This window comes from Gymnodraco acuticeps, unplaced genomic scaffold (assembly GCF_902827175.1).
Source record: "Gymnodraco acuticeps unplaced genomic scaffold, fGymAcu1.1, whole genome shotgun sequence".
NCBI lineage: Eukaryota > Metazoa > Chordata > Actinopteri > Perciformes > Bathydraconidae > Gymnodraco > Gymnodraco acuticeps.
The window spans coordinates 137396-159575 of NW_022990023.1; the positions used below are offsets into that span (position 1 = coordinate 137396).

Here is a 22180-nt window from a genome sequence, read left to right on the forward strand (position 1 = left end):
GAACACAATCTATTAAATGTGTCTAAATTGCAGGAATAGTAAGAATATTAGGGAAATATACAAATAAATAAAAGTTTTGCACATTTTAAATATTATTACACAATTTTTAGATATAAACATTTGGGTGGCCTCATGTAGTCATGTGGGCGTAACTGACGTAATCACGTGACCAGGTTTGGACCAATCAGGCGCCGGCGCCGACGTGTAATCGGTCGCAAGATTATGGTGAGACAGTAGGGACGAAAGTGAGGCGAGGTGGCAACTGGCAGAAGCGGGTTCAACAACAAGTAGTGACTCTTTAGCTGTGCCATTTTACACCGGGACGTGATTATTGCACTTCAAGGAGGTGCTACTTTAATTGACAAGGTAACCCCATCCCGTTAAATGTTGTTTTTGTACACCAACGTTAGCTTCACCAGTTAGCAAAAGGCTGCATGCAGCAGTGTTAGGCTACAGCAGTTAGCCAGTCAGACAGGACTTTCAGGTGTAAGATGCTGTAATATCTGATACAACAGCTGTCACCCCGCCTAAGACAGAACAAGTATAACTCCTTATTACTTTGTTTAATTTAGCTGTTTATCTTTGGGATATATTCAAACCACGCATAATTTGCCTGGTGAGAAAAAGCAGAAATGAATCACAAACATAACTACATCAGCTCCCTCTCCTGACCGTCCTGAAAAGCTTGTTGTTTCCTTTACCTAGCTCACTTGTCGACTTTCGCTTCACCTTATACATGTGTGCATCTCCATTCCAGGAAGTTCCTTATTTACGCACAGCACGTTATTGAACTTGCTTGGTTATCTAGTCGAGGCTACTAACTATGTGGAGTGGGTGTGGTAGCTGGTACAGGAGATCCATTCACTGGTGTTGGCCTGACGCACAAGATGTAGCATTACAGAATACATGGGAAAAGTGATGCTATAGCAGCTGAAACAGTACCCCCTTTCTGGCCCCATGTGATGTTGCCGTTGCCTCCTACCAATCCCAGTCTCCTTCATCTCAGGAGCCTGTACAGTGACACATATTTCACGGCTAAATAGCTTCAAACAATAGGCTGGACCCGTGGGTTATGGAAGGCTAAACACTGGGACATCTGGCTATGAAAGCATGACAGGATAGCGTGCTAAGCTAAATCCAAGCCAGACACCCCCAGGTTACATTTGACATACCTCTTGCAGACTGACTTTATATGTTGTAGTGCTGCAGCTGATGCAGAAGCTGCTATCATAAAGCTACTGTGAGCATTTGTAAAGCTGAAATAAAGCCATCATAACGTGTTATCAGATACACAAAGGCAGGGGAGATATGATGCATGTTACAAAGGCTCACTGCTTATCTCTGTTTGGTCTTTAGAAGTGGTTGTAAAGGTTCTTCATTGCTTTCTACATTATTTCTGATGCAGTATTGTAAGTGACATGTCTGCAGAGCAGGTACGACAACGCGTTTAAAACAGGAATTTCAGGATCATCAGTGCAACTTCACATCTTACCACACAAACGTATAACAAAAGGATAGTTTGCTTGCTTTTTGAGGTTCATATCCTTTTTGTGACTAGACTGAATTGCAAAAACACGAAAATGCCTCATTTGGTCAAGCTGTGTGAATTTTGATGAAATTGACGTGATGACTTTAACGTTTGTTAAATAATAAATAGTACTATTTATTTTTGAATATCCTCTTCCCTCTCTATTATGATAGTTTGAGATGATGATGTAGCCTAAACAGAGACATTATTCTTATGAATCAATCAAATAAACCCAGGATTTTTCTGCCTTAAGGATATAGTTCACGCACTATTTCATACCGTTTTAAGTTCTGGTGCACATCCATTGGCTGTGGACCTTAACTCTCTCTTGGTCTGGATGTTACAAGTTGCCTTCATTGCCAGCTCAAGTGAATTGTATAAACATGTGACCATTCAGCAGACAGGGAATACTTTTACGCTTTAGCTCGATCTGTAGCAAAGGATTTGTCGCTGTGGAAATATCAAACACAAATATTGCTGGCAAAGCACCAGAAAACTTTAACGGTTAACTTGAACTTAATGAAATATGCATGTCATTAGATCAAAGCTTGTAGGACAATAGGTGATTGATAAAATGTGTCCCAAAAAACAGATGCACAAAACATGGATTTATTATTCAGGAGATTCACAATTTATTTCTATTTCTATATTTGTTCGAAGGAATGCAAAAAAAAACGAATCGATTTGTCCTGGCTTTTGTTTGTTTTATCCATCAATGTCGACATGTGGTGATGTTGTAACTCTGTGAAATGAACTGTCGGCCTCTCTCTCCTGAAGGTCCTGTGCTATCCAGCGCCACCATGTCAGCGAAAGCCATCTCGGAGCAGACGGGAAAAGAGTTCTTGTATAAGTATATCTGCACCTCGGCGGCCGTGCAGAACCGCTTCCGCTATGCCAACGCCACGGCTGAGACCGACTGGGTCCGCCTGGCACAGGATCATCCATGGCTGCTGACTGAGGTAAGGCTGCAGAGAAAGACACAACGCATCCTTCTACTCGCCTGTCTTAGTTTGAGACTCTTTCCTCTGCTGATTGAAGTCATGAGGCTAATTATCTACTGTATGTACTGTGACTGTGTGCATGATTTGCTGGACATAATGTGATTACCTTCACAGTGGCATGTGATGTGTCTAGATGCATTATTTGACTGTTTTAGTAGCATTAGGGGTACCACTTTACAATAAGACTACCCTTATAAAGGGTTTACGAATAGTTTGTAATTCATTTATTATTTATTAATTAGGTTGTGAACACTTTATAAATCATTAATAAGCTTTTATAAGACATGAGATAAACAGGGCAACTGTGACCGGTTGCTTGCCAAATAGTGAGCCCACATTTATCTGTACTGCTAAGTCTTACATTACATGTTACTTGTTAGACGCTTTTATCCAAAGCGACGTACATACTCAATACTGTGGGCAATCCCCACAGGAGCAATTTGGGGTGAAGTGTCTCAGGGACACAACGACATGCTGACTGCAGTGGGGTTTGAACCTGTGACCCCCTGATCCCAACACCAAGGCTCTATCCACTGCGCCACACACCTCCCGTTATATTGGCTACTTAGCTTACTTCGTCTTCTTCATCAGCCAGCATCCTTGGTATCTGTTGCTCACTGAGTTGATTCTCGCTAAGTAGCCAATATAAGGCTTAGTCATCTTGCCAAATAGTGCGCCTGTGTTGATGTATGAAAACATGTTAGAACTGGTTTATAAATGGTTCTTAATGATTAATAAAGTGTTTACAACCTAATTATAAACCCTTTATAAGGGTAGTCTTATTGTAAAGTGGTACCGCATTAGGAAATACCACATATCTGAGTTTAATATGTTTTAGTTTGTGTCAAATTATTTATAATTCTGTGTTCCAAGAATCCTACTTTAGCGTATATGAGTTGTATTTGTCACACCAGTATCGGTGCAAATCTGTGCCTTTTTAAAATAATTAATTAATCGTTGACTTTCTTCCCTACAGCGGCTGGTGGTGAAGCCAGATCAACTAATCAAACGGCGGGGAAAGCTCGGGCTGGTGGGCATCAACCTGGACCTGCAGGGTGTCCAAGAGTGGCTTAAAACCCGTATGATGAAGGAGACCACTGTGAGTAATCTCTCTGTCTGTCTTAGTGAGCCTTTAGACAGAAAGCAGCCCAGCATTACCTTTTTAAAGCCAATGAAATATGATCCAGGAACTCTGGGGTAACAGATCAAACACACTGTTTATCAGGCACCAAAAAACCAAGCACAAGTAGATGAAAAGTAATCTACCAGAAACATTTTTTACACTCCTTACATGACATTCCGAAAGCAGCTTTACTGGTCATCTGGCTGTTTTGTCATCCTGACAAAGAGTAATCAGGCTTTTTTACTAAAGGGAAAGCTGTTTGTTGTTTGTATCCCTATTCAAGTTTTTTACATTTTCTCAGAATTTGCTAGGATAAGTATCAAATACTTTGACCGTGTATCCGCTCTCAGATAACTTTATTGTCTTCATTTGTTTCTTTATCTTTGTTATCTTTTTATCTTCCACTTTATAATCCTCCAATATTGAAATATGTGGAATAACAGCTGACGTAGTATGACTGGTATGTGATGTTATAAAAAACACAAAGAAGTCTCATTTAGCGATATAAATGCATTGCGTCTTAGATATGTTTAGCACATGGGGTGTTTCTCAATGTCGAGGAAGGCTGCTCCAGAGCCACTATTTCAAGCATACTACGTCATCGAGTGCCGCCAAAGGACTGTTCCAATGTCCAGCATACTTGGAATTCTACCGAGGCCGGCGTACTTCGTAACGAGAAATTTCGAGGCTGCACAGACTCCGCGGTCTTAAAATCCCTACAATGCTTTGCGCACGGACCAATTTCCAAATCTTTGGCGGTAATTGCGCTCCATTAAAGGCGGGGCCTCGCATATGACGCACACCTGTTAGCCTGTTCCACAATTCTTCGTTTTCCGAGGCTAGGAAGGATTCTTGCCTCGCTTCTGAAGCAAAGAAGACATGTGCTGCAAAGCAAGCGTCCTCGACATTGAGAAACACCCATGGTCTCTGCTTCTCAGGGAGACTTTTCTGACTAATTATGTCATAAAATGAAGATAACAATGCAGTAAAACAGTCCGACCCATGCAGTAAATCACATCTTTTGTACAGTAACTGAAAAGACTGTACGCTTCTTTTTCTTGTGCATTAGTCCCAGCATGTGGAGCTGTTATGTGCAGAAGGCTGGTGTGTCCAGTGCCAGAGGCCATGGGCTTATGTTTAGATCTGCCAGGTCAGAGGTTATATAATGCCAAGGAAGAGCATGGACTATTTCTGGTCCACCATACATGCAAACATGCCCTGCTGCACTTCAAACAAACTGTCTCCATACTACGGCTAAAAAAGGAAAACTCATTTGCTGGCCAGACCAGAGGTTGCGCTAGACTTTTTCGCTGCCCGTCATTTTGACGGACAGGATCGTAAAACTTCCGTCAAAATCCAGAATTCCCCCTCGGCCTTTACACAACTCTGACGGGGGGTGAAGACAGTTCACATGCGCCGTGTTATGCATGGCTGCTGTACCTCGCGGGAGCGTGCACAGCGTAAAGCCAAAACTCAGACATTTCAATGATTTGTACGGCACAGTTAGGTTTGGAAACGGTATGATTTCCTTTTTGGAGGGCATGCATAACACCGGAGCCTCGCTGCGGGGAAACTTTGGCGCTGTTCGAGTTTGTTCTAATCTGTCAAAATGACGGACTGCTTTCAGATTTGTCCGTCATTGTTAAAATAAATCCGTCATAGACGGAAAATATTCGGTTAACGCGACCTCTGGGCCAGACATGCCATTCAATTAGCTTTTTTAGTATCATTCGTCATTCTATCATCTTTCTTTGAATAGAAAAAAGGGCATGGTGAACATAGAAAAACTGGGTGTGTAGATCTGACAGTATATTATACATTTAAACCTGGGAGGAGTATGAAATGACGTGTTTGGGTTTGATGACATCAAGTGTTTGTCTTGAATAGGTCGGAAAAGCAAAGGGTGTGCTGAAGAACTTCCTCATTGAGCCGTTTGTTCCACACCCACAGGTGATGTATGCTACGTTTCATCATTTCACATCCTGTTCTGAAAGTCAAGTTAATTTGTTTACCCTTAAGTCACAAACAATAACCACTAGTAACCACGCTTAGCAAGTACGTCAAATCTCCAGGGCAAAGACACAAATATGTTTTTGTATTCAGGTCATGTGATTAGGTGGTTGATGCCCTCACAGTTTTGTGAAGAGAACAAACTAAGATGAAATAGTGTTGCAGTATATGTGTCACCCATGACTGTGAGAAAACATGTCTCAAGGTCAGCTCTGCTAAATTGGATATTTGTCAAACAAGCTCGTCAGCCTTTTGTAAACAGGTGAAACAGTCGCTCTGCAGTTTACCAAAGAAATCTCTGTTTATATATGCTTGAACTCGCTGTACTGATCTACCCAGGAGGAGGAGTTTTATGTGTGTATTTATGCCACACGTGAGGGCGACCAAGTGCTTTTCCACCACGAGGGAGGAGTGGAGGTGGGCGATGTGGACGCCAAGGCTGAGAGGCTGATGGTGGCAGTGAACGAAAAGCTGAGTGAGGACCAGGTCACTGAGCAGCTTCTCACACACGTTCCTGAAGACAAGAAACAGTAAGGACACATGCTTTCATTTAGTTTTCATCCGCACTATAAGATCTACAGCAGTCAACTCAACCCAATTTCTCTTCAGAGATACTTGGATAAGAGGTTGTACCCCCTCATGTGTTAGGCCATTGCTACAAATACAACACTGATAAGCATCCATATTTGAAATCATGATATATATAGTTATTGTCCCACCTACCACAAGCTGTGTTTCCTTTAACTTCATATGAGTGTATTTAGAAGTGCTGCATTAGTATGAAAATACAAAATGAAAACGTCTGAATTGCCCGTGTTTTTGCATCTTCTTGGATTTATATTTCTCCAGACAGCATAAAACAAGGCAAAATGAACTGCCATGAAAGAACAATTTAAGCTTTCCCATTTAAAAACTAGCCCAGTTATAAACATTCGGAAGAGTTCACCATTTTTCTCAGACTTGCAACCTCTAACCTCAAACCTTCAGATCCGTTTACTGCCAGATAACAGCCATGCAGAAAGTGTAGCATGTACCACAAAATGATGACGAAACTACACTTTTTGCAGCGTAGTTTATTGCTTCACTGCTGGCAGATGAATGTGCAAATAATTTGCATTTCTGTTTTGCAACATTTAAAACGTTTGCTTAAAATAGGCTTATATCCTCCTAACCTGGTTTTGAATGATTCCTTTTGTAACTGTTGCTATCTTTTGCTTCCAATACATCAAAGTCTCTCTTCATTGTAGTTTGTGTATTTTAGCTGTTGGGTTACCTTGAGATGTGTTTTTTAGATTAGTTTTTCCCTTTTCCAAATACCATCCCTGGGGTGCAGAGAACATGCTGATCCCTCTTTGATGCAGCAAAACATTTCTGTTTGCTTCCAAAGGCAGAGTGCGTGAAGAAACTAGTCAAAGTGTGATCCACTCTGAATTAAATTATTGCTGCACTGTATGTTATAAGTGGCAGCACTTAGCATAATATGTTATGTAATGTATAATATATGAATGTTCTTAACGTTTCCCAATGTTAATGGAATGTTTTTGTTTTTCTTAAAGAGTCTTAGCCAGCTTCATAGTTGGCCTCTTCAACTTGTACGAGGACCTCTACTTCACCTACCTTGAGATCAACCCTATAGGTACAAACTATGTTAAACTTCAAAGACTTTAGGACACTAAGAGTGAGATGGAGTGTCATTCTTCACTTTGGGAATATGTCAATTATTTTATTATTCCAACGGCTCAAATTGACCATTATAAATTCATCAGAATGAATTAAGTACTTTGAGGGGATTCATTATTAATTTATGGGAAATATTTACTAATGGTGCATATTAATGATAAATGTTAAAATGTACCACTGTGGCATATTCTTCTATAACATCTTCATTTGAGAAAAAACATGAAAACATCACAATAATAAATAGCACAACTTTTATTCTCTTAACCAGTCGTCACCAAAGATGGAGTGTACGTCTTGGACATGGCAGCCAAGATTGATGCCACAGCAGATTACATCTGCAAGGCTAAATGGGGGGATGTGGAGTTCCCACCTCCCTTTGGCAGGGAAGCATATCCAGAGGTGAGATCTGAAGTACAGTAAAGAAGGTTTTTATGCACATGTGTGTTAAGATCTATTGGGTTGAAATGCATCACACAATGTGTAGTTTTGGACCGCCTCAAATATACTAAAAAGTCCAAACCTCCAGGTTTGGACCCTAACCCATGAAACTGAAACTGAAGTGCAACATTGTTATGCCCTCCTGCTTGGCCTTATTACCACTGTATGATTTGTCGTGTGCAGGAGGCATACATAGCTGACCTGGATGCAAAGAGTGGAGCCAGTCTGAAGCTGACGCTGCTGAACCCTCAGGGCAGGATCTGGACCATGGTGGCCGGGGGAGGGGCTTCAGTAGTCTACAGGTACACCTATCTTTAATAAGGGTTCATATCAAGCTTCTTTAGCTAACGAATCTGCTTTGCTGGATTAAAAAAAATACTATATGGAGTTTTTAATATTGTGTGAAACTGTCATTGCTCCATGGCGTAACATGTATGTTTTCTACTTTCTTGTTTATTTCTAGTTTTGTTTTATTGTAAAATGCCTAGTCTCTTATGCAGTTTTTCTTGTGGGCACATGAGGCATGTATGCATTATACCATACCCTGTAGAAAAAACGGCTGTAGCGCTACTGTCTAACTTCCGGCTAATCTAAAAATGAGGTTATCGGTGGAGATGAGTCAGGCAGAGGTGACGGAGCAGAGCAGACGGAAAGTGCTAGCGGCGAGTGAACTAAGGCACGAATAATTGGCAACTTTAAGCCTTTTAATGTAATTAAACGGGTGAGTTATATAATGCAAACCATGAACACCTATCACTAATGGGGGAAATTAGCTATAGAGACCAAAGCCACCTTTCATACCAGGCTGTAGACGTGTTTTATTCTGCTGCAAAGTTTAAAATTGAGGTATATGTAGAATGACTCTCTTGAAGCCAGCATTAAGTGCAGTTTTTGCACCGTTATTTTTAAACCAAAAGCAACAACTAAAATGTGAACTCAGTACTTAACCATCCATCTTTCCTCTTCCTTAGTGACACCATTTGTGACCTGGGAGGGGTGGACGAACTGGCCAACTACGGAGAGTACTCTGGCGCACCCAGTGAGCAGCAGACCTACGACTACGCTAAAACAATCCTCTCTCTCATGACACGGGAGAAACATCCTCAAGGTCGGTGCAGCCAACACTCGTTGAGACTTGTTTTTCCCCAACAAGGTCAATAAAATAAGCCACAACAAGTCTCAGACTTTTGGAAACCAAGCTTGACTGTTTTATATTAATAGGACGTTTCCTTGGGACTTTTCCAAGTTTGCTTTTTAAGCAATAAAATGTGGGTTCTGCAATGTGACCTTCATGTTTTTGTTAAGATTGTCACAAGGCCGCTGTTCACTGTGTGTGGGCTGCCCGCAATAGACCTCATGGCTGTCACCAAACTGTAACTGGGGTGTCGCATTTCAGTCATGAACATCTTCCCAACAACACTACTCTCTCTGTTTCCTGCAGGGAAAGTGCTGATCATCGGAGGAAGTATTGCCAACTTCACCAACGTAGCAGCAACATTCAAGGTGAAACGCATAAATATAGGAAAGACATCATGAAAAGTAAACCCCAGTCCAAATCTTATTATAGGTCTTTAAGTATGTTAAAGCTACGGTACGTAACATTGGAAAAGATGGAGTGATATTTTTAAATGATCCAACCCCAAAACACAGACCAATAGAGTGGTGCAGTGACGCATCCTAAAAGCCGGAAGTAAGCTGCGCATGGGTACCTTCCGGTTCCCTCGACAAAAAAGCAATGAAATTTCTCCATAGGATTTTGGGAAATAGCTGGAAATAAGGTCTGTGGTTGACACGCATTTAAGAGACGGATCACGTTTTGTTCAGTTGGATAATCTCCACATGTCTGTCACATCATCTAATAGATAGATTTATGATCGATAGATTTATGATTAGAAAATTATAAAAGTAGGGTAGACATGTGGAGATTATCCGACTGAACAAAACGTGATCCGTCTCTTAAATGCGTGTCAACCACAGACCTTATTTCCAGCTATTTTCCAAAATCCTATGGAGAAATTGCATTGCGTTTTTGTCGGGTGAACAGGAAGGTACACATTCGCAGCTTACTTCCGGCTTTTAGGATGCGTCACTGCACCACTCTATTTCCGTCTCTCTGAGCAGCTGTTATTGACCGACACCTTTCTCTCTCTCCTTAGGGCATTGTCAGGGCAATCAAAGACTACCAAGGTCCTCTGAAGGAGCACGAGGTGACCATCTTTGTTCGACGTGGCGGACCCAACTACCAGGAGGGGCTGAGGGTGATGGGAGAAGTAGGTGAGTGAGATGAGAGCTACAAAGAATCGTTTGTTACTTTAGAAATGCTTGATAAACTGATTTCAGTGTTTGATTGTTGGCTGTAAAAGCGGCAGGCACTGATAGATGATCGACCCCGACTCTCTTCCAAGAACTAATTGTCATTAAAAGAAATGTAACATATTTATTCAACAAACTTAAAGATGTTAAACCATTTATTTGAACAGCTATGTCTCTGTTTGTCTCTTTCTGCAGGGAAGACCACAGGTATTCCTATCCATGTGTTCGGTACTGAGACCCATATGACGGCCATTGTTGGAATGGCTCTGGGCCACAAGCCGATCCCTAACCAGCCGCCGATGGACGCTCATACGGCTAACTTCCTCCTCAACGCCAGCAACAGTGCAGCGGTACTTACATTCAGTCACACAATGAGATTTGACATGACCTGCAGCTCTTTTATTTTAAACACATTACAGATGTCATATCGCTTGAGATTAATTTCAATGTGCCAATTGTCCAGTTGGATGGAATTCACATTTTGAGCTGTCCTTATCATGCATGTTCAAACACTATTTAAGGTTTGAGTTTGTAACTTGCTTGAGTAGCTCTATTGTGAAGCCTTACAGTTTTCTTTTTTATGGTCTGTCCGCTACTCGGCCTTTTTATTTGTCAGCTGTGGTTTTTCTTTAAAATGTATACCTGTCATAAGGATGGGTAATAAGCTCATACATTGCATGCGTGCACTGAAATGTAAAACTTATACTGTAAGGGGGAAATGGTTGGTTCCCTGCTACCATTTCTTCGTGGAAGCTTCCGGAAAGCTTTCAATAACATGAATGTTTCTCTATTTTTTTGTACCAGACTCCAGCAACAACAAGGACAGCTTCATTCTCCGAAGCCAGGACGTCTAACGATGTCACCCCGGCTAAAAAATCTAAAGCAGGTCTTCCAGCAGGTAACTAACACGGTGTTACCACTGTCTAATGAGCACAACCCCATATGTACTCGTACACTTCTGCTTTTTCATTTCACTGATCCCTGCGCCCTGTATTTTCTCCCTTCTCTTCCCCAAATGCTACTTTTCTGCTTTTTAATTTTCATTCTATTGTTTCCTCCTCCTCTTCTTTTGTTTGCTGCACAAACTGTGTCCTCTCACCCTCGTCCTTTTCATGCTTGTTTCTCTAAGACTCTCTTCATTCTATACTGTGGCCTCTGAAGAATGTGGTCATAGGCGATTGGAAAGGTAAGTGATAGGTGTGCCATGCCCACACTGTGTGTGTGTGTGTGTGTGTGTGTGTGTGTGTGTGTGTGTGTGTGTGTGTGTGTGTGTGTGTGTGTGTGTGTGTGTGTGTGTGTGTGTGTGTGTGTGTGTGTGTGTGTGTGTGTGTGGCCTTTTTAAAAGGGCATGCTCTGTAGCAGCTGAGCTTTGCATGGTGTGTCCTCTGGTCTGCTTTTATGAAGAGATGACACAGTTTACAGAATGCACTGAAGTCTGTTTTATGAATGAGATAAAGATGCACTCATTATGTTCTCATTTTGTGTTCCTGTCCCGTTGGGTCACAGAAGCGATAGCCTCTTCTGGCTGCAGCAGAGGTAGGGAAGGGTGTGAACAAACCTGTCCTCCTGCCCTCTCTGTCCTCTGCCTTCACATGTTTGTCTTTTTTACATTACATTGCATTTAGCTGACGCTTTTATCCAAAGCGACTTACAATAAGTGCGTTCGACCAACAAAATACAACTTGAAGAAAACAGAATCATATAAGTACATCAGGTTTCATAGAGCAAAAACATTTCAAGTGCTACTCAACTGGCTTTAGATAAGCCAGTCCTTTATTAGTATAAAAGTGCTTCGTTAATAGTTCTATCGCTCGAAGTGGAGTCGAAAGAGATGAGTTTTCAGTTTGCGCCGGAAGGTGTGTAAGCTATCTGCCGTCCTGATGTCAATGGGGAGCTCATTCCACCATTTTGGAGCTAGGATAGCAAACCCACGTGTTTTTGCTGATGGGAACTTGGGTCCCCCTCGCAGCGAGGGCGCAGCGAGTCGTTTGGCTGATGCAGAGCGTAGTGCACGCGCTGGGGTGTACGGTTTAACCATGTCCTGGATGTACGAAGGGCCAGATCCATTCGCAGCATGGTAAGCAAGTACCAGTGTCTTGAAGTGGATTCTAGCAGTTACCGGAAGCCAGTGAAGGGAGCGGAAATTTAGGAAGGTTGAAGACCAGACGAGCCGCTGCATTCTGGATGAGCTGCAGAGGTCGGATGGCACATGCAGGTAGACCAGCCAGGAGGGAGTTGCAGTAGTCTAGGCGTGAGATGACGAGAGCCTGGACCAGAACCTGCGTCGCTTTCTGTGTCAGCTGGGGACGTATCTTCCTGATGTTGTAAAGCGTGTATCTGCAGCAATGGGTTGTAGCAGCGATGTTTGCAGTGAAGGACAGGTTGTTATCTAGGGTCACACCCAGATTCCTTGCAGTCTGAGTCGGGGAAACAACTGAGGTGCCGATGTTGATTGTTAGGTCAAGAGTGGGACAATCTTTTCCCGGAAGGAAGAGCAGTTCAGTCTTGTCAAGGTTGAGCTTGAGGTGATGAGCAGACATCCACTGAGAGATGTCAGCTAGACAAGCAGAGATGCGTGCGACGACCTGGGTCTCTGAGCGGGGAAAGGACAGAATTAATTGGGTGTCGTCAGCGTAGCAGTGGTAAGAAAAACCATGCGGGCTAATGACTGATCCGAGCGAGTTTGTGTACAGGGAGAAGAGGAGGGGACCAAGAACAGAGCCCTGAGGGACCCCTGTAGTTAATTGACAAGGGTCGGACTCAGACCCTCTCCAAGTCACCCTGTAGGTACGGTCTTTCAGGTATGAGGTGAGGAGGGAAAGTGCAGAGCCTGAAACTCCAAGTTTTTGGAGAGTGCGAAGGAGGATCTGATGATTCACCGTGTCGAATGCAGCAGACAGGTCCAACAGGATGATGACAGAGGAGAGGGATGCAGTGTGCAGTTCCTCCGTGACAGCAATGAGAGCAGTTTCTGTGGAGTGACCTGCCTTGAAACCAGACTGGTGCGGATCCAGAAGGTTGTTCTGATTGAGATAATAGGAGAGTTGTTTAAAGACAGCGTGTTCAAGTGTTTTAGACAGGAACAGGAGGAGAGAGACAGGCCTTTAGTTTATAACATCAGACGGGTTGAGAGTGGGTTTCTTTAGGAGAGGGTTTACTCTTGCCTCCTTGAGACTGTTTGGAAAGTGACCAGAAGTTAGAGAAGTGTTGATGAAGTGGGTGAGAAACGGTAGAATATCAGGAGCGATAGTCTGAAGGAGGTTTGAAGGGATAGGGTCCAGAGGACAGGTGGTAGGGCGGGCAGAGGTAATGAGGGTAAGAACCTCACTTGGAGAGAGAGGGGAAAAGGAGGTTAGTGTGTGGGTGGAAGGAGGGTCTGGTGACCCAGCGGTGAGTAAAGGTGAGTCAGAAAAAGAAGAGCGAATATCATCAAAAAAAATTTCAAAGTGGGTAACAAAGTCGCTTGACAGAAGTGAGGAGGGGGGAGGGGCTTTTGGAGGGTCCAAGAGGGTGGAGAAGATGGAAAATAGTTTTTTAGGATTGGAATAGGAAGATTGGATCTTATCTTGAAAGAAAGTGATTTTTGCCTGAGAGATCGAAGCAGAGAAAGAGGAGAGGAGAGCTGTGAGAGATGGGTTACTGTGACGGCATGGAATTCAAAGGTGGAAGGAGTGAAGTTAGGTAGCTCGAAGAGTGAAAAGCTCCATTTGGGAGAGAGCAGGAGACCAGTGCCACCTCCTCTGCCAGTGGGTCTGGGTGTATGGGAGAAGGAATATGCTGTGGAGAGAGCTGCTGGGGTAGATGTGTTGGATGGTGTAATCCAGGTCTCAGTGAGAGCAAGAAAATCCAGGGACTGCAGGGAGGCGTAACCAGAGATGAAGTCAGCCTTAGGAACAGCTGACTGGCAATTCCACAGGCCACCTGAAACTAGATGTTGGATCTCAGTGGAGCATGTGGGATAGACGAGAGCAGGCCGGTTATATCGATTACGAGATACACGGGGCCAGTGATAATTGCGAGAAGACACATGAACAGGAATGGAGAAAATACACATGATTATAGCATGAGGGGCTAAACAACCAAATAAAACAAAATAAAAACAGCTGCGATACTTAGCTCAATCAGAGTAGGATTTGCCTCCTCTTTGCCTCCCTCGTGACTCCTGTAGGACTCTAATGTCTTTGCCAGTCTTACTCCTGTAGGGCTCTAATGTCTTTGCCAGTCTTACTCCTGTAGGACTCTAATGTCTTTGCCAGTCTTCGCCCGTCTGACGCTGAAGCTGACGCTCCAGGAAAGTGCTACCTAAAATGGACACCTGATTGCTGAGTTCTCACAGCTGTGGGGCAACGTCCTTTTAATTAGTTAACTCTCTGCAGCTGGTGGCCCTCAAAAGGAAATCTAGACTGGCTTCCTCCTGATATGTTATTGTCTTTTAAGTCAATTACATTAAACCCTAAGTTATAAAGTTATGAGTTTAACCCTTAATACAGTTACACCTACTCAATAAAGCTCTTAGTATTCTACAAATGTTTAAATCAAAGTTAACCCTAGCAGTCAGTTAGTTCACTTTTAAGGTTTCAGTCAAATGACTTTTCCCAAGTTTCTGTCTGACCGATACTGTAGCGGTTTTGAGTTTTAAAAACACAATTCCAGTCAGATCAACTACAGAGCATTGATACAGAGTACACACACTGAAAGAGAGAAGTCTAAAAACACAATGTTACTCACACAATTCTAGAAGTCTCCAGTTGCTTTCTTGTCAAAATCTACTTGCACACTCTTTTTGCTGATGTTTCCCTGCAATCTGTTCTGTTTAGGTGTTGTTAGGGTGGCTTACTCGCCTTTTTAAGGGTGGCTGTTTTTTCTGAACATACATTTGTCAAGGAAGCATACAGTGACATTGGTGAATAATTCTTATATAATATAAGAATATACAAAACTATGAGGTAGACAGCCTAAACGAGTCAATCATTTTAACATTTGCCTTACCCTTTTAAGGCCAGTACATCCTTATTCAAATCATTTTATCAAAATGACAATGTGGCTTATTGTGGGGGGGAAATGTGTCATAAATCCCCTGCAAAAATCTCACCATAATCATTTTAATATATCTTTTGAAAAAGGATAATTTACTCTTATAATGCAATTGCAATATCAGTCAAACTATTCCCAGTTATGTTTTTTACAAAGGCAGTGAGTCTGGACAGAGAGGAGAGACTTGCGAGGCCTTAAACTAATGGCATGATGGTGACTAACTGAAAACAAATTCCAAACCACATTGTACCCTAACAGGAAATTCTGCATTTTGAACCTAATGCACTACTCTGGGGGTTGCTTTATCTGGACCTTGCTTTGAAATATGTTAATTGAATAACAAGATGACAACTTTATCATCACAATTGAGGCTTACAGCTTGTAGGGTGATTTTTACAGTACTAATCTTTACAAACTCAGAGTAAAAAATGTGAATATATTGTAGGAGATATATATATATATATATACATACTGCATAGACATTTAGGTGGTTACAAATGTGTGGGGTTTATATTACAATGCACGTATAAAGATCCGCCATGTCAATATGGCCGGCAAACGGCATCAGAGAAACATGGCCTTCCTTCTGGAGCGATGTTTGTTATGGTGACGACTTGTTTTCTCTACCTCCTGTCCTGTGTCTCTGTTGTTACCATTCCTGCTGTTTTCCTGAGCCTGACTCCTCCCCCTCTTGCCAGTTGTGATTTTTGTTTCTGCTTAAATCGCCAAATTCATTTTCTCTCTGTCTGACTTCTCTTTCTTTCAGCTAGAGCCACCACGCTCTTCAGAAAACAAACCAAGGCCATAGTGTGGGGTATGCAGACGCGTGCAGTGCAAGGCATGCTGGACTTTGACTACGTGTGCTCCCGGGACGAACCCTCTGTGGCAGCCATGGTGTACCCCTTCACGTAGGTTCCCCAAGATCTTAAGTTTGTTTAAAATCAGTTGAATTACAGGACTTTGTATTCCACTGATTATGACAATCTCCACAGTGTTGCAAAAGTATCCTCCTTATTTCAGTTTCAGTGCAGACATCATGTGGCGTTGTCTTATAATGTGTGTGTTGTTGCTACCAGATCCAAATGTTAAAAGAAAAACTACACAGATCACTTTGTCACATTGTGTAAAGAACTAAGGAGACATTTCTTCCACCCATACATTAGTTCTTTATCCAAATATCCTGCTTTAACTTGTCAGATATGCATGTCTTTTCTCAAGTCATATTTTATCTTGGTTAAATTGATCTGTCTTTTTAGTCAACATGTTCTGACAAATAACAAACTTGGAAACCTGTACTCGACTATAGACCAAATCTTTTATTTATAGTCTTCTGCCTTGTGTTACGTAGTGGGGATCACAAGCAGAAGTTTTACTGGGGTCACAAGGAGATCCTGACCCCCGTCTATAAGAGCATGGACGACGCCATGAAGAAGCACCCCGAGGTGGACGTCCTGATCAGCTTCGCTTCACTGCGCTCAGCATTCGACAGCACAATGGAGGCCATGCAGCACCCACAGGTACAAAGACTTACTGTAAAATATGTTGAAATATATGCCCATACATCACTGCATAAAGGTTAAGGATGCAGTTCGACATGAAAGTCATCTCTCTCATCTGATTGTGTTTTCAGATTCACACAATCGCCATCATCGCTGAGGGCATTCCTGAAGCTCAGACAAGGAAGATAATCAAGATGGCAGACGAGAAAGGTGTCACTATCATCGGCCCTGCTACGGTATGATTCATATCTCACCAAGAGATACAAAAAAAAGGATCTCTTTTCAAGTACTGCTGTAGACTGTCAATGCAGGTGTCATTGTTTTTGTCTGAGAGTGTATAAACGCTTTCAATCATCAGTTGGTAAGCGGAAAACGATCACATTTCAACTGGCACACATATGATACCCATTATTTTTTGTGTCCTAGGTTGGTGGCATCAAGCCGGGTTGTTTTAAGATCGGCAACACAGGTGGCATGCTGGACAACATCCTGGCTTCCAAACTGTATCGACCTGGCAGCGTTGCTTATGTGTCGCGCTCCGGGGGCATGTCCAACGAGCTGAATAACATAGTCTCCCGCACCACAGACGGCGTCTATGAAGGTGTCGCCATCGGGGGGGACAGGTAAATAACTTATTAGCTGAGGAGTGATGTATGTCCAGTTAAAAACCTGTTGTAAAACTGTTGTCTTTTAAAAAAAAATGTTTTCCAGATATCCAGGCTCCACCTTCATGGACCACGTCCTTCGTTACCAGGACACTCCAGGGGTTAAGATGATAATTATGCTGGGAGAGGTGAGAGTTGTTCCACTAATGTTTATATTTTCAGATTAACCTCAACACAATGTTGTTGTTTTTCTGTCATTTTGCATTTTTTAAATCTCTTTCACTATTATAACCCAGATTGGAGGCTCAGAAGAGTACAAGATCTGCCAAGGCATCAGAGAAGGGAGGATAACCAAGCCTGTGGTGTGCTGGTGTATTGGAACCTGCGCCACCATGTTCACTTCAGAGGTTCGGTGGCCACAATGATTCAAAACATGCTTGAATTGTGTTGTTGAGTTTTTGAGCTCAACCTGTCTCACTGCCATCTTCAGGTTCAGTTTGGCCATGCAGGAGCCTGCGCCAACCAGGCTTCAGAGACAGCAGTAGCCAAGAACCAGGCCCTGAGGGACGCCGGCGCTTATGTACCAAAGAGCTTTGATGAGCTGGGCGATGTCGTCAAGTGAGAAATTCATCACACAGTCACACCACAGGATGTCATTGAATAGTTCGGGGGTTTGAGCTGATTTTGTGAATATATTGTTAAACAGGACTGTTTATGACGAACTGGTGGCCAATGGTACCATCATTCCTGCTCAGGAGGTTCCCCCCCCTACAGTGCCTATGGATTACTCTTGGGCCAGGGTAAGCAACTTTATTATTACTTCTTAGAAAAGCTGAAATGTGGCTTATTTTTCCCGCTTTTCTTTCAAATGCATCTCTGTTGGCCACTAAAGAATATGTTGAATCTGGTATAATTACAATTTACAATACATTTGATAGGATAAGGTGAATGTATAAGGAGAATTTATGTATAAACTATTAACACATTTTGACCTTTGAACGTGGTGCCTAAAAGTCGAAATATTAGACTTGTCAGTTTCCTCTGGTGGACAAAATATGTAATGGCGCCACTGTTTCCATTCCCTCCGCATACATTATAAGCCAATACTGATCTCTGCTATAAGCTGTAATGACATTTTCACACTGTTATTTTCATCTATCTTAATGCACTTAATGTTTTTCATTTTCTTTAAAGCACTTTGAATTTCCTTGCTTTTAAAAGGTGCTATATGAATAAACGTGCCTTGCCTTGCCTATGTGTTGATACCCAGTTATTATTGATTCAACCCTCCTCTGGTTCTCCTGCAGGAATTGGGTCTGATTCGCAAACCAGCCTCCTTCATGACCAGCATCTGTGACGAGCGAGGCCAGGAGCTCATCTACGCCGGCATGCCCATCACAGAGGTCTTTAAAGAGGAGATGGGTCTAGGAGGAGTGCTGGGCTTGCTTTGGTTTCAACGAAGGTCAGAATGACGCCTAGACTACAACTGGTGATATGTTACCGAGAGAAGAAGTGTTGACTGGCTTCATTTCCTACACATAGATCTGTAGAGGAATAAGCTGTGCTGTGTTTGTGTCTAGGTTGCCGCGCTATGCCTGCAAGTTCATTGAGATGTGCCTGATGGTGACAGCTGATCACGGACCTGCTGTCTCTGGAGCACACAACACCATTGTCTGTGCTCGTGCTGGCAAGGACCTTATCTCAAGCCTCACCTCCGGCCTGCTCACCATTGTAAGTACTGCTTAGACACTTGTGCACATGCACCATCAATACAAGTAGTAATGTTGATTTTCTTTAATAGCTGTAAAGTTGCAATGATGTTTGAGCCTGTGTCCCTGTGATGAAAGCCCTTAATATAAAACATTTGTATTGAAACAAGTGAAAGTTGGATCTAAAGACACATGCCGTTACCGCTTATTTCTATAGGTTCCACCAAAGAAAACACAACATAGATCTAAGAAATTGTGACTTTAACCAGAAAACAATGACAGAAATTATGAAAATGCTCACCTGTCATCACCTATCTCTTCTGTACTGAAGCATTGTTCATTCATGAATTCCAGGGGGACCGTTTCGGAGGCGCTCTGGATGCAGCTGCAAAGCAGTTCAGCAAGGCATTCGACAGCGGCATGGTGCCGATGGAGTTTGTCAACAAGATGAAGAAGGACGGCAAGCTGATCATGGGCATCGGCCACAGAGTCAAATCGGTAAGCGGCGCTCAGTTTCTCATACTCTCTCGTTACCTCATCAAGCTATATAAAACAATGGCACTGATTAATGAACACAGTTGTTAAGATTATGCCTAAGCATAATTATTGTTATAGTTAAAATCAAACTAAATGAATATTAGTTATCAGAACAGTTAAGAGCTTTCATTAGAAATAAAAACATTTTGTCTGTTTTCAGATCAACAACCCAGACATGCGTGTGCAGATTCTGAAGGACTATGTCAAACAGAATTTCCCCTCCACCGTAATGCTTGACTACGCCCTAGACGTAGAGAAGATCACCACCTCTAAGGTACTTGTCCACTTTATTATCAAAAGTGAACAACATTTGAAACGCACAATGTTTTCAATGAGACTATTTCAACTTTTTCTCCTTTTTTCATTTGACATTATATTGTGCAATTTACCGTTATTCCTGTGACATTTTTCAGAAACCCAACCTGATACTCAACGTAGACGGTTTTATTGGTGTCGCCTTTGTGGACCTGCTCAGGACATGTGGTGGCTTCACACGGTAAGACTAAAACTGCAAGACATATTTTATAATTCTACAATAGAATTGTTCAATATAGTCATTCATTATCTCTGAATACACCAGCTTTCACATGAGGAACCTCATCTTCTTATGACTCTATTAAACTATTTAAAAATCCCTTTTATTAAACTGAAACTTCAGAAGCCAAAAGTACATTGTCTTTTCTCTGCAATAGTAAGCACACAGTCGAGTATTGTTTCTCACATGAATGTTGAACCGGTTCCAGAGACGAGGCTGACGAGTTTGTGGAGATCGGTGCACTAAATGGGATCTTTGTCCTTGGCCGTAGTATGGGATTTATTGGTGAGTTCCATTCCAATAGAGCCATGATCATTTGTAATGTAAATTGTAAAAACAAAACATCTAACTGGTCTTTTTCTTGCATTAGGGCATTACCTGGACCAGAAGAGGCTGAAACAGGGTTTGTACCGCCACCCGTGGGATGACATCTCATATGTGCTTCCTGAACATATGTCCATGTAATCTCTGCATCCCAGAAGAGGACGCGCTTCCAGTTGGGACTGCCCAAATGGGTCAGGCAGCATTTCACATCACACTTAAGGTTTATGTACTCTCTCCGGTTGTGATAAACTGAAGCCTTGGGGAAACTGGGCAGAGTCATTCTAGAAAAAAAGTACTGTCTGGCTGAGGGATATGGGAAAAGGTTTTCAATCTAGTTTTTACGGAAAAAAGGGGAATTATATTTTTAGATTTAGTTTTTGACAAATTATTTAAAGTATGCGATGTAACTTATTCAATTTTGACCACAAACCCAAACCACAGCTGTTGCAGAAGCACCAAATCAATTGGAACTTTCATTAAAGGCAAAAACTGCGGGATTCAAAGCACATTTCAAACCACATTTCAAACCTGACTCCTGCATTACGCTGGCTGTTCTGTTAATATTCAGTAAAGGCTACTGATGTGGCATTTTTCAAGCTCTACAATACCATGTCTTTTTTTTTAAACTACTCAAAATAGTTTATAACAATTTATTTGATTTAGTTCACAAGAAAGTGAGCTTGATTATGCTTTCTAAGTATTGCACCTTAGTTAAAACACGTTAGCAAATAATGTCAGATTAAAACTCCTCCTTCTGTATTCACCCCATTAGGAAAGGTCCTTTTTTAAACCAAAGTCATTATTAGGGAATTTGTCATCTTTGTTAAAAATGAAATGTTGTTACGGGTCCATTGGTGGATATTCCAGAGCTAATCAAGATCTCATGTTTTGGAAAGGAGGTATTCTACTGAGATAAAGGAACTAAACAAACAATCAAATGATGATTTAAGTGGTACTACACTATTGCCTTTACAAGAACAACCCTGGATGTAAACCAGTGGTTGAAATTCATCGGTTACTGTCAATTAGATGCGGTTTTAGGGAAGTCTTTCACACCAAGTATAAATTGAACTTTTTGTGTTCTGAATAACTGTCAGAAAACAGGAAAATGTAGAAGCATCAGAAGGGGAGTGACAAAATGCTTCATGAATGAGCCCTTCGAGTCTTTGAAAGCACATTTCTGTGAGGGACCATGAAAGCGGTTTGCTTTACTTGGAATAGTTATTGCACATAATACAAATAATAATACAGTTCTGGCTTGACACAGACTCAAAACGCTTTGTTACCACCCACTGTACGGCCTGCTGTGTTCGATCTTTGTTTTGCTGTTTCTATTTAACTGTGAAAAAAATGCTTTGTTTTTTTGTAATACGCTGTCGTATAGTATAATAATAATAAAGAACTTATTGTTTTACTTTTCATTTTTGGCTGATGTGTATGTCTAAATCTTTTGTAGGTCCAGTAAAGATGAGCAAATCCTCTGAAACACTCCTCTCCATCAAAGTATATGAAGATTTGCTCTTTTGTCAAGTTAAGAGGTTATTTTCAGTGGGAATGTAATTGCTAATGAAACAATTGATTTATGAGTCATCTCCAAAGACAAACATAGGGAACATTTTAATTCAAAAGTAAAGCTGTTGAGGTTAATATTGAAAGAAAATGGTAGATATTAAGTTAGTTTGAAGATCTGAAGGTAATTTTTGATTAAAGGATATTTACATGTGAGTGTTTTGAGATATATTATATATAATAATCTTTATTTATATAGCACCGTTCATGCAAGATGCAGCCCAAAGTGATAATTGCTGGAGAAAATGTTACTCAAGAAAGCTGAAATTACAAGC

The 22180-nt window shown here is 41.8% G+C and overlaps 1 protein-coding gene across 4 annotated transcripts; it reads left to right on the forward strand.

The window, feature by feature from the left end:
• The first annotated feature begins 191 nt into the window (after positions 1 to 191).
• LOC117544943 (ATP-citrate synthase) lies at positions 192 to 21757 on the forward strand. 4 transcript variants are annotated; one of them, XM_034214483.1, is made up of 30 exons: positions 192 to 366; positions 2306 to 2487; positions 3506 to 3628; positions 5540 to 5602; positions 6002 to 6192; positions 7219 to 7298; positions 7611 to 7741; positions 7964 to 8082; positions 8752 to 8888; positions 9222 to 9283; positions 9937 to 10054; positions 10289 to 10443; positions 10898 to 10991; positions 11223 to 11279; positions 11600 to 11629; positions 15894 to 16035; positions 16476 to 16644; positions 16758 to 16862; positions 17053 to 17249; positions 17338 to 17419; positions 17528 to 17638; positions 17722 to 17849; positions 17938 to 18031; positions 18539 to 18693; positions 18812 to 18962; positions 19295 to 19438; positions 19638 to 19751; positions 19891 to 19973; positions 20221 to 20297; positions 20383 to 21757. In XM_034214483.1, exons 2-30 carry the CDS (start codon positions 2329 to 2331, stop codon positions 20475 to 20477), a joined length of 3366 nt encoding a protein of 1121 aa, XP_034070374.1. In that variant the 5' UTR covers positions 192 to 366; positions 2306 to 2328; the 3' UTR covers positions 20478 to 21757. The 4 variants fall into 4 exon arrangements, with proteins under 4 accessions (XP_034070374.1, XP_034070375.1, XP_034070376.1 ...); XM_034214484.1 differs by lacking the exon at positions 11600 to 11629; XM_034214485.1 differs by lacking the exon at positions 11223 to 11279.
• Positions 21758 to 22180: the final 423 nt, after the last annotated feature.